We start from the raw sequence: 13,975 nt of genomic DNA on the forward strand, positions 1-13,975 counted from the left end.
TATGTGACAGGTGCTATAATGTACTGTAGTATGTGACAGGTGCTATATAATGTACTGTAGTATGTGACAGGTGCTATATAATGTACTGTAGTATGTGACAGGTGCTATAATATACTGTAGTATGTGACAGGTGCTATAACGTACTTTAGAATGTGACAGGTGCTATAATGTACTGTAGTATGTGACAGGTGCTATAATGTACTGAAGTATGTGACAGGTGCTACAATGTACTGTAGTATGTGACGTGCTATGAATGATGCAAACTTGTTTTGATAACAATAATAATCAACTTACTGGGGCTTAACTTGAAAAATGGAAGTGTAGCAAGAGATCTTGGGACCGCCTAAAGTCCCAAGCGGATCCAGGTCAGGACCCTAGTAGAACTAACCCCATAAGGGAAACTTAACCTTTATGTACGAATTCAGTCGCGGTATATTACATGGGCGTGACCAGCATTTACCCGCTTATTACGTGAACCGGTAATTTGGTCTGTAATGATAATAGTAGGGGTCTATATCATACCACCCCTTGTATAAACAACCTATTACTATTATTACAGACAAAATTCTCGGTTCCTGCGGTCGACATAAATTGAGGGAAATGTCCTATGTTTTATCTATACTTTGTGTATAAAAATACATACAGTCACGTGGTTTAATTATATTAGTCTTTACAATGTAATCATACAATGGTATAACCCATTGAAACAGACACAACCTATAATACATATTTCTAAACACTTAATGTGTCTTTGTGTATATTTATATGATAATTCGAGCGAACTGGAACTATTTCTAATTTCGCTGCTATATTCTAGAGTGAAAATACAGCTTTTCTACAAATGAGAAATCTTTACCTACTTCGTTACACGGGTAGATGATCAATGAAATTTTTTTTTAATAATAATAGTTGTAGGGAGAAGCCACTTTAATTGTTGTCAAAACATTCACCAGTGTTCATGTAATATAATGTACAAACGCCATTTCCCTGTGAATTGGTTCACGCTGTTGTAGAAACAATTCAGGACACGTGTTTTTTTTTTACCCGAAGCAGGAGAGAATACGTCTCCTTTATTGCCACCGTTTAATGTCCCATAGTGTTACAAAAAATCACTACCGCTAGATACAACGGCCACGATATATACACCGATTTATAGCTACAGCTAGATACATCACACCGATTTATAGCTACAGCTAGATACATCACACCTATTTATAGCTACAGCTAGATACATCACACCTATTTATAGCTACAGCTAGATACATCACACCTATTTATAGCTACAACTAGATACATTACACCGATTTATAGCTACAACTAGATACATTACACCGATTTATAGCTACAGCTAGATACATTACACCGATTTATAGCTACAACTAGATATATTACACCGATTTATAGCTACAGCTAGATACATTACACCGATTTATAGCTACAACTAGATACATTACACCGATTTATAGCTACAGCTAGATACATTACACTGATTTATAGCTACAACTAGATACATTACACCGATTTATAGCTACAGCTAGATACATTACACTGATTTATAGCTACAACTAGATACATTACACCGATTTATAGCTACAACTAGATACATTACACCGATTTATAGCTACAATTAGATACATTATAGCGATTTATAGCTACAGCTAGATACATTACACTGATTTATAGCTACAATTAGATACATTATAGCGATTTATAGCTACAGCCAGATACATTACACCGATTTATAGCTACAGCTAGATATATTACACCGATTTATAGCTACAATTAGATACATTACACCGATTTATAGCTACAACTAGATATATTACACCGATTTATAGCTACAGCCAGATACATTACACCGATTTATAGCTACAGCTAGATATATTACACCGATTTATAGCTACAACTAGATACATCACACCGATTTATAGCTACAGCTAGATATATTACACCGATTTATAGCTACAATTAGATACATTACACCGATTTATAGCTACAACTAGATACATTACACCGATTTATAGCTACAACTAGATACAACAGGCACGGTATACACACCGATTTATAGCTACATCTAGATACATTGCACCAATTTATAGCTACAACTAGATACATTACACCGATTTATAGCTACAACTAGATACATTACACCGATTTATAGCTACAACTAGATATATTACACCGATTTATAGCTACAACTAGATATATTACACCGATTTATAGCTACAACTAGATATATTACACCGATTTATAGCTACAACTAGATATATTACACCGATTTATAGCTATAACTAGATACATCACACCGATTTATAGCTACAGCTAGATACATTATAGCGATTTATAGCTACAGCTAGATACATTACACCGATTCATAGCTACAACTAGATACATTATAGCGATTTATAGCTACAGCTAGATACATTACACCGATTCATAGCTACAGCCAGATACATTACACCGATTTATAGCTACAACTAGATACATTATAGCGATTTATAGCTACAACTAGATACATTACACCGATTTATAGCTACAACTAGATACATTACACCGATTTATAGCTACAATTAGATACATTACACCGATTTATAGCTACAGCCAGATACATTACACCGATTTATAGCTACAGCTAGATATATTACACCGATTTATAGCTACAACTAGATACATCACACAGATTTATAGCTACAGTTAGATACATTACACCGATTTATAGCTACAGCCAGATATATTACACCGAATAATAGCTACAGTTAGATACATCACACCGATTTATAGCTACAGTTAGATACATCACACCGATTTATAGTTACAATTAGATACATTATAGCGATTTATAGCTACAACTAGATACATCACACCGATTTATAGCTACAACTAGATACATTACACCGATTTATAGCTACAGCTAGATACAACAACCACGGAATATACACCGATTTATAGAAGAGATGAACATATAGTAAGGGATCAATGAAAACTATTATCGTTAAAACATACATGTAGAGTCCATTATTTTACAACATTATAAAATTTTACTGTTATGTTAATTTTTTCTGCAATGATTGCTACCTTCATCAGCCATCGATAGGGAACATCTTCATCCCATGGGTAGTCCATATTTATGATATGGTGCCTGTAGGTGGAAAGGATAATGCTTTAGAGCCCGGAAACCATATTACTACTTCGATGTCCAGTGCGCTTGACTTTTGACCTTTTGACCCCAAAATCAATAGGGAACATCTTCATCCCATGGGTAGTCCATATGTATGATATGGTGACTGTAGGTGGATTAGAGCCCGGAAACCATATTGCTACTTCGATGTCCAGTGCGCTTGATCTTTGACCTTTTGACCCCAAAATCGATAGGGAACATCTTCATCCCATGGGTAGTCCATATATATGATATGGTGATGGTAGGTGGAAAGGATAATGCTTTAGAGCCCGGAAACCATTGCGTCTACAGACGGATGAACGGACGGACGGACAGACAGACAGACAGACGGACAACCCGATTCCAGTATACCCCCTCACAACTTGTTGCGGGGGTATGATAAGACAAAAGATTCAGTGAATGTAAATATACCTCATTGTAAACGATATTATTCAAATGCGGAGACAAGCTACATGTAGAAGTGTATGTAATATTTATATATGTGATCCTGTCTACGAAATAATAAAAATATACAGGAAACTCAACTGGATTGCCATAAATAAACTATACGAAAGTTGATTGCCGTAGTCAGAAGATCAAAATCAAAATCGATATCTGTGAATTTGTTGTTGTTTTTTAAAGTTTTATTATATACCCATCAATGTATCTTTCGTTGATACTGTGGATTTCACAGCGTGTGATCCGGTTTTCCGGATCACCACACTGTGGTTTTCTGATTCCGTATCAGTATCCTCTGAAACTGATGCCGTCACAATGCAACAACGCAACGTTATTTGTGGAAAATGTTGACCGCGTCACAAACAAACCTGCGTATACAAAACATAATTTCATGGTATGTCTGTGTTTTTGATCATTTGGATTACATTTATTATCTTATAAGTGTGGATTTAAAATGCACAAGGGGGTATATAATAAATTTATCATTACTACAGTAACTTGATCCGAAGAGTTGGATCACGTCTCGTTGACAGGCGCGGATCATCAGATCAAACTCGACGCTTCGTATCTCGTGTGATCTGATGATCCGCGCCTTTCAACTCGACGTGATCCGACTCTTCGGATCAAGTTACTGTAGTAATAATATATATAGATCATATGCTTATAACACAGAAAGCTGAGACCTGGGGCTGTATTACTATAGAACTAAACATATAGAGCACAGCTTTGATTGAAAGCGACTAAAATCCTCAAGCATGCGTACATCCAGGGATTTGAATCGCTATTTCCCCTCTAAATTCTATTAGAGCGACTCTTCTCACATTATCACCAGTGTGAGATCGACTTTACCCATGTGAGACAGCCATGTGAGATTTTTCTGTCTCACACTGCTGCGACGTCATTTGATTGTGACGTCATATATTTTCTATGATTTACGTTACACGGTGAAGATTTACGTTACACGCAAACTCCCCGTCGATGCCTCATTACGTCACAGTGCCTACGAATAGCAAACGAACTCTGGTGGAAGTTTGCGTTACACGGTGAAGCAAAAATATTTTGCATTGTTATCTTTAAATTTTAATGTATATAGCTTTCTGTTGGACAACCTTGGGTTTTTTAGTTTACACTTACAGTGTAAACCATTTTCGGATACGCTCTTTCTGCCTATCTAATTAGTTTTTGCATCGAGGTTCAAATGAGGATTTTGATAATTTAGAATTTTCTCAAAGCTCCTAAATTTATGCACTAAACTGTAGGTAAAATGTGAGAAAAATAATCCTTCATTATTAACTCGTGTGGGGTAGGGAAATTCCACCTCTGGAACAAGATTCGCTGTCTAGGACTCGGCAAAGCCTCGTCCTAGACTGCGAATCTTGTCCCCTCGGTGGAATTTCCCTAAAAATGGGCGCCACCAGATAACTGAAAAATTGTTGAGTTTGGCGGAAAACATTAAATCCATCAATCAATGAATAATATTAATAATTACTTTATAATTGATAATTGTAGGGCAATGGGTACAAAATTATCAACGCTGCGAAGAGGACAACAAACTAATGGCAAACAAAGAAACCTGTCTGTTCCGGTGAACTCATCAAACGGAGAAGAGGAAACCACCAAAGAATCTACTGCGGAAAACCCAACTCTCTCAGGTCTGATATCAGGAGAACTGAGTATCAATGGGCGTTTGCAACATCATAGACATCGTCACCTTTCTGATGAGAAGCATCATGACATCCTTTGTGGTCAATCCAGAAATAGTCATTTTGTTGAAAACTCTCATTATGCTGTTATTGATAATGGAGAATATAAACACAACAGCAAGGTAGAATTATGTTCTACACATAAGGACAATTTATACAGCTATTGGTGCAAGGAATGTAAAGCGCCTGCATGTGATTGCTGTGTATGTATTAGATCTTCTCACCATGAAGTGAGGAATTTGCAAGACGAATATGAAAAAGAACGAGTTGATAATAAAAAAGCCATTGTTAATATACATCGATGGATACTTCCGCGAAATATCATGATCAGGGCAAGGATGGAAAAAGAGATGGTAAAACTGGGCACATCATCACATGAAACAAGAGAAGGAATGCAGACCAAAGCCAAGGATCTTAAAAATCTTCTAGATTCCGTAGTTTCCCAGGACGGTGCATTCTTAAAAGAATTAAAGAATGACATGATTTTTAGATTACGCAGTCAGATGAAACGGATGGACAGGCGTTATGACCGACTGCAGAATGTTTGTAACAAGTATGAACAACTAGCGAACAGACCAGTAGAATTTCTTCTTTTTCTATCCAGGAAACCTTTTGCAGATTTGAGAGCCACGCCGAAAAATGTCCCAGGGTTAGCTTTCAGAGCCTGTGACGAAACTACAGATAAGGTGAAAATGCTGAAGTTTCTTGCTGATGTCAGTCTGACAGAAAACACCAGAAAGCGTACACACCTTGAACTACTGCGAAAACCAATCCCTGTTCGTTCATTTCAAATGGTAGACATCAACCGTGGATGCCACATTACCGGTGTTACTCCCGGTTTGGTGTGGATTAGCGATTACAAGCACAACCTGATTCTGACGGAAGTGGGAGACAAGCCACACACAGTTCACAGAGTTCACGATGACTGCTGGGGCCTAGGCGTGCACGCGGTGACAGGGGGAGGTGACCTGATTTACATCGATAGGCGATCGTCAATAAAGAAACTGTCTGCTGATTGTCAGACATATCAAACTTTATTCAAAATCAAAGAGGACTGGAGACCACGATGTATATATTCTTCTCATTTTAATGAGGACCTTCTGGTGGGAATGTGGAAAAATAGTAAAGAAAAGAAGGCTAGAGTTGTAAGATTCGATATTTCGGGAGTGGAATTGCAAGATTCTGACAACACAAAGCGTACGCTTTATCAATACCCCGCGTACATAACAGAAAACTTAAATGGTGACGTCATCGTAGCGGATTTGGATAAACACGCCCTCATCGTGACGGATTTAGAGGGCAATTATCGCTTTTCCTACTCGGGCCCGCCACCAGAATGCGAGCTAGATCCGCGCGGAGTTTGTACTGATGGTCTAGGTCATATTTTAGTATGTGACTGGACAACTAGATCGGTACAAATGATTGACAAAGATGGACACTTTCTATCGTCGTTGATGACCAGTGGGCCTAGCTACACCAACAAACCACCCTATGGACTCTGGTACGACGACAAAAGTCATCTCCTGTGGGTGGGCTATGATAACTCAAACAGAATCACAGTGTTTGAATATCTAGAATAAAACCTGACATAACAAGAAATCGCAAGTTGTTATTCATTGTCCTCTAGAAACAGGAGATGTGACATGTAATACTTAGATACCAGCTTACACATCATCCACCTACGTGTTTTTTCTTCTTCGCTGGTGATGTCGATATAGTTGAAAATGAGGACCTGAAATCACTTATTTTAAAAGGTCCGAAATTCAGAGAACCCCAATTTTTAAATATGAAGAACCTGACACCTTGTCAGAATAAATAATAAGTATAGGAGGAATATAAGAACCACACTTAGCAATCTAATTAAGATTAGATCCTTTGCTCCGCTCACGTATATCGCTACACGAGGATCTAACGAAACCGAATATCCTTCTGTGGTTAGAAAACAATTAAACGAACTTGGCGTAAATTCCACATACATACTACTCCAACTTCCGTATCAAAAGATGAAATCTTTGAAAACCATGCTTCAGTTTCAAACACATTTGATATCCCAGTGAATAGGTCGGATGAATATGAGTTGCCGTACCTATACTGGATTCCTAAACTTCATAAAAACCCTTGCAGAGATACATTGATGAATCCAGTAAGTGTTCTACCAAACCCCTATCTTTACTCCTCACGAAAATATTAACAGCTGTGATGGAGAAATTTCAAACGTACTGTGCCATAACATGTCAGAAGTAGTGTAAATCAAATGTGGATTCTATAAAATTCTAAAGAACTTTTAATAAAATTGAAATCGCTAAACCCTTCTCATATCAATATCAAAACGTACGACTTTTTTACACGACCATTTCTTACGATAATTTAAAGACTATCCTTTCTGACACCATTGACAGTTGCTTCTTCAACAAAAATGGAAAACGCGAATATTCATATCTAGTGACCAGTCATCCCAAACATCACTTTGCCGAGGTACTCTGAAGTTGATATTCCTCATTGACAATATATACGTAGTCTTTGGTGATCTACAGTCTGTTGGGATTCCCATGAGCACAAATTGTGCTCCTTTATTAGTAAACCTGTTTTTATATTCTTACGAGGCAGAATCTACTCAAAAGCTTCCACATGAGAAGAAAGATACCTTGTTGTGGCTTTCAACTCGGCAGATATATCGACGAAGTTTTATCTATAAACAGTAGTCATTTTTATTCATATGTCGATTCGATATATCTCAGGGAATTCGAAATGAAAGACACCACAGAATCTTCCATATTTGCTTCACACTTTGATATTTCATTGAACATAGATCTTCACAGCAAACTAACAAGTCAACTTTATGACAAACGGGTAGACTTCAGCCTCTCCATCGTCGACTTCCCATATTTATGTAGCAATGTTCCAGTATCACCTGCATATGGTGTTTATATCTCTCGACTGATTCGATATGCAAGAGCTTGTTCTGCTTATCATGAAATTTTAAATCAAGACAGGCTACTGACAAATAAGTGGATGTTACAGGGGTTTCAACAGTCTCGATTGAAGTCAGCATTTCGCAAATTATATGGTTGATATAACGATGTACTTTACCAACACAACCTGATATTGGGTCAAATGCTGTCTGACGTGTTTCGTAGTAATTGTTATGGCGTTCTTTACACATTGATTTTGACTAGGGATTTACCTGATCAAGATATAGGGCTTATTTCCTCTTTTCATTCTATCTTTATTTCCTCTTTTTCATTCTATCTTTATTTCCTTTTTTTCATTCTATCTTTATTTCCTCTTTTTCATTCTATCTTTATTTCCTCTTTTTCATTTTATCTTTATTTCCTCTTTTTCATTCTATCATTTTATCCTCTTTTTCATTCTATCTTTATTTTCTCTTTTTCATTCTGTCTTTATTTCCTCTTTTTCATTCTGTTTTTATTTCCTCTTTTTCATTCTGTCTTTATTTCCTCTTTTCGGAGGTCTTACAACATATACATTCTATACAATGTTATGATATACATCTAACCGCAATTGAAGGTAATTTCATTATCAAGTATCGCAGATTTAGTTTGTTCTGCAGGGATAGGCGACACTATAGAGGAAGGAAGACTACACGACTAGAGGATAAAATTACAAAAAAAGTTTTCTCATAAACAGCGAGGCCATGATTACTCATCAGCTCATGTGAGTTTTTTTTATCACTTGTTGTCCGTCGTCCGGCTGTCTGCAATCTTGACAAATTTTTACCTCTTCAACAAAACCATTGGACCAATCTTAACCAAACTTGCCATTAAGCATCAAAGGGTAAAAAGGGATTAAAAATTGACCACTCGAAGGGTCACACTCTTTTCAAAGGAGAAATAATCAAGAAATAGCGATATTGTATGGTGCCATTTTTAACAAAGATCCTTTCCCAGAACCACTGGGCCAGAAAGGTCGACACTTATGTAAAAGCTTCGGACACTAAAACTTATAAATTCAAAATTATCCAAATCATGGCCCCAGGAGATAAGATGGAGCCATAGGAAAGAGTCAAAGTTTTGAATGGGAGTATATAGGAACAAAATCACATTAGACTTTACAACCACTGAGCCAATTTCAACAAAACTTCCCATAAAGCACCGTTGGGTAAAGTGAATACAAAATTGTTCAAATGATCCACATGGGATCAAAGTTTTCTATTGGAATACTAGTATATAAGGGAAAACTTATAAAAAATCTTTTTTCTTTAGTGCATTAAGATTTTCTGAAGAACAGCAGAACAAGGTTGAGTCAGGTGAGTGTTGAGGCCCATAGGACTCTTGTTACCATATCTTACGTTCTACGGTGAAGTACTATGAGTAAGAGACAGAATATCACTAGTGCCGAGGTACAGGTTAGAGTCTTCACTGTTCCTTATCTTCACTGTCTGTTCCTTATCTTCACTGTTCCTTATTACAGGTTAGTCTTCACTGTTCCTTATCTTCACTGTTCCTTATCTTCACTGTCTGTTCCTTATCTTCACTGTCTGTTCCTTATCTTCACTGTTCCTTATATTCACTGTCTGTTCCTTATCTTCACTGATCCTTATCTTCACTGTTCCTTATCTTCACTGTTCCTTATCACAGGTTAGAGTCTTCACTGTTCCTTATCTTCACTTTTCTTCAGGAAATGTGAAACATATTCTAAAATTCATAATTTGTGACACACGTGTAAAACGAAACCACTATCCATTTAATGCATATCTAGAAAACAAGCATCGGTAATATCGGGTTCCATTCATTTCATAAAGGTTTTACTTGGAGCGCTTTTGAACAGATGCAACAACTTCATATGCAAATATTTAATTAATCTGGACCGATTTTCAAAATTCATGTTAATGAAAAGGTGAAGATAACGAACAGTGATCAATCCAATTACTCCCATAAGGAATAAAAATTAAAAGATAGGCAAAAACGGATCCCTGAATATACCAGAGATGGGGTCAGGTGCCAAGAGGTGTAAATATACCCTGTCGACCGGTCACACCCGCCGTGAGCCCTATATCCTGATCAGGTAAATGGAACAATTCACAGTCAAAATAAGTGTATAAAGAACAGCCTACTTTAAATGAGACTGTTGAAACCCCTGTAATCAAAATTATATTTTGTCCCCAAAGATTTATTCATACACATACCATGTTAACCTTCACTACCATTCTCTTTTGTCACTGAAATATGGAAAAGGTATAAACTTTAAAAACATCTCTGTTTTGATGTGTGCGCATGAGAGATAGCTAGATAGAGACAGGGGTGGTTAACGAACTCTCAGTTCAAACATATGAAGAACATGAACTGTGGTCGAATTCAAACCCTATAAAGAATATAAGATTGAGAACACGGAAAACACGGACCCCTGTACACACCATACCATGCTTGTACAGTTGTAAGGAGCGTCTCGTACACATAGACATTTTACAGAATTGCCTCATCCGCTGTTGTTGTCCCTAACCAAAGATTTTGCCCCGTACCCCCCCCCCCCCCCCCCCCCACACACACACGAGAACGAAAGTCAATTCGCACCCTGTCCGATGTTAAGAGAAATACATATATGGCAATATGTTAACTCCAAGGCAAATTACAACACCATAATTAATTTGCTAATTGTACCGTCATTTGTACTGTTGTTACCAGTAATCCAGCACCTCTGTAAAGTTAAAAGCCTGTTTTCATCAATACAAATAAACCGCACGAATTCTATCAATCCATCCACACCAAAATTGACTTTAGTGTGGTGAAAATCACTACGGCCTCTACTTGTTTGGAACAAAAATTTTACGTAACCCATAAAACTTTCTAAATCATCAACTAATTAGTAAGTAAAACCATAACGAGCAATCCACCTATACACAGCATACACTGTGCGACAGTGCGCCATCCTGCATGGTCATGTTTACCGACAGTGACAAAGCATAACATTTTTCCAAATCACTTTGAAACGATCAAGGACAGTAAATATTCCATCGCTGGAAACCGTGACACATATCAAAGGAATGCCGCGGTCATTATTTTGCGATATACTTTCATACATAGTAACTGATGGTGAGAAAATATTGATACTCATTTCATTTGCACTTCTTGCTTTGCTTATGCAAAAATAAAGTGAAAAACTGATACACTCTGTAATTCGATTTTATAATCATAAAAATTAATCATTTAATATAAATCAATCGTCTGCTTTCTGAGATCGATATACATGTAAACAAACATGACGATGCATACACAAGTTAACCCGCCTGTATATATGTAGTTTTGAGTATACCAAATGACCTAATTCGAAGCTATACATGTATAGGTATTTTTCTGGGCTGTAGTAAAATAGCAATAAAAAGTATGTACTTGTTTTCGTGGATGGTTCGGGATATCCTTCTCGGTCTCGAATTGTTGTTTGAAATGTAAAAGCCTCGGCTAACACCTCGTTTTTTTATATTTCAAAAACATTTCTCGGCCTCGAAGAGTATCCTGTAACATCCATGAAAACGCGAATTTTATTTCTAATAATTATCCACTGTCGTCAAACGTGACATTCTTTCTAGCTTTTGAGGCGGGATTCTTGCTCGCAGATCTACAGTGAGAACTACAAATAGCAGTTGTCACAAATTCCGCCAATACTGGGCGCTACCTCAGTTTTTCTTAAACTTCAATTCCTAATGGCTTGTGGTATTCGGTTGGTTTTCTTTTTTTTTTTTTTTTTTTTTTTTTTGATAACAGGCTCTTGACAAGGAACAGTCGATACCAGTGTATCCGTGTTACATTCAGGTTGGTGCTGCCGCGTAGATGATTAATCGGACGCGGGTCCCCAGGTGCGAAGTGAGCACACCTGTAAGTGGCTGCCGTAACCGAAACAAGAATAACAGAAACACGAGATAATGTGTATAACCGGGGTAGCCTAGACATTGATTTCTAACAACTTGAATATACAGGAATTTATGTGAAGTTTAAAGTTACTGCTTTAATTGAAAAGTAAATACATGTATATTTAAACAGCACAGTGGAGGTTTGTTCCCGACAACACAATACATGTATTATAATAAAAAATGCTACTAGCAAATCACTGGTGACAAATAATTTTGATTTATTATTTAAACGTAATTCATTATATCTAATAAGTTCATAACATGTTTCAAAACAACAGAGAATGAAAACCATTCTGTTGTTAGTGTGAATTCATTATAAGCGTAAATTCGTTATAAGCATGAATTCATTATAAACGTAAATTCGTTATAAGCGTGAATTCATTATAAGCGTAAATTCGTTATAAGCGTGAATTCATTTTTAACGTGTTGGTAATAAGCGAGAATTTATCATAAACGTGATCATTATAAGCGTGAATTTATTACAATCGCGAATTCGTTATAAGCCTGAATTTGTTATAAAAGTGAATTCATTATAAGCGTGTATCTAATTCGTTATAAGGGTGAATTTGTTATAGACGTGAATTCATTATACGCCTGAATTTGTTATGAAAGTGAATTCATTATAAGCGTGTATCTAATTCGTTATAAGCGTGAATTCATCATAAGCGTGAATTTGTTATAGACGTGAATTCATTATAAGCGTGAATTTGTTATAGACGTGTATTCATTATTAGCGTGAATTCGTTATAAGTGTGAATTCGTTATAAGCGCAAATCCATTATAAGCATGAATTCATCACATGTATAAGAGTGAATTCACGGTACTCCTTTCACTATAACAGTGTTTTACTGTAGATTGAACTGTCAGCAGGTGTGTTTAGCAATGAAACTTGCACACAGGTTAGATACAGGTGCTTCTCCCGACCTGTACATATTCGGGATGTGTGACCAAGTTCACTTGATTTCTTTCTTGGGCCAACCTTAAGATTCAACGATTAATTATGAAATTAATTATAACACACGGACATTGCTTTGTCATATAGATGAACATATGTAAAGGATGTACCTTCAAACTGATAACATCCTAGGTAGGTCAAATACCAGGCAATTTCATTATTTTTATCTACTATAGAAATGTATACATGCTGATGCATCATACACCAGCCCATTTGGCCGAACGGTCTAAAGCGCTGACCACATGCTGCTATATTTATTACAGGTCTACAAATTCCTTACTTTACTTAACGGTCTAAAGCGCTGACCACATGCTGTTATATTTATTACAGGTCTACAAATTCCTTACTTTACTTAGATATCTGATAATTTTGGTATATGTCTACAACATTCATTATAGTTTGTAAATTGTTGATTAATGATATTAATTTCCTTTTGTTGACTTAGTGGTACTTCACCTACAGAAGTGGGCAGGCTGTACACTATGCCTGTCCATTTCTTCTACAGAGAACAACTACCCCCCCCCCCCCCACCCCCCGGGCTGGTGACGTCTCAGCAGAGTTAAAATTATCGAAGGGATGTACATGTACATTGTAAAACAAACAACATATTGAGGATCAATATAAACTTTCAATATGATGGCAGGTTTTACATTTCCGGAGACATGATGACCTTCAATACGGCAGTAGGTTTTCCTTTTCATTTCACGATACATAAACCTTTAAATACGAAAGCAGGCTTTAGTTATTCTACTGTAATAAAACATATTTGGTCCTGGTTATCCGAGGACTGGAGTCAAGCACTAAAGGCATCTTGAATAAAGAGACAAAAGTTCCAC

At 36.7% G+C, this 13,975-nt stretch overlaps 1 protein-coding gene across 1 annotated transcript in view; it reads left to right on the forward strand.

Annotated features, from left to right (window-relative positions):
- The window catches only part of LOC125673680 (uncharacterized), a 7,933-nt gene extending 1,015 nt beyond the window's left edge, over nt 1-6,918 (forward strand). Inside the window, exon 2 of the mRNA XM_048910373.2 lies at nt 5,126-6,918. Within this exon, the coding sequence (XP_048766330.2) occupies nt 5,130-6,899 (1,770 nt within the window). The 5' untranslated portion in view covers nt 5,126-5,129 and the 3' untranslated portion in view covers nt 6,900-6,918. The remainder of the gene's footprint in view (nt 1-5,125) is intronic.
- Nucleotides 6,919-13,975: the final 7,057 nt, after the last annotated feature.

The sequence above is a fragment of the Ostrea edulis genome, chromosome 3 (genome assembly GCF_947568905.1).
Source record: "Ostrea edulis chromosome 3, xbOstEdul1.1, whole genome shotgun sequence".
Classification (NCBI taxonomy): Eukaryota; Metazoa; Mollusca; class Bivalvia; order Ostreida; family Ostreidae; genus Ostrea; species Ostrea edulis.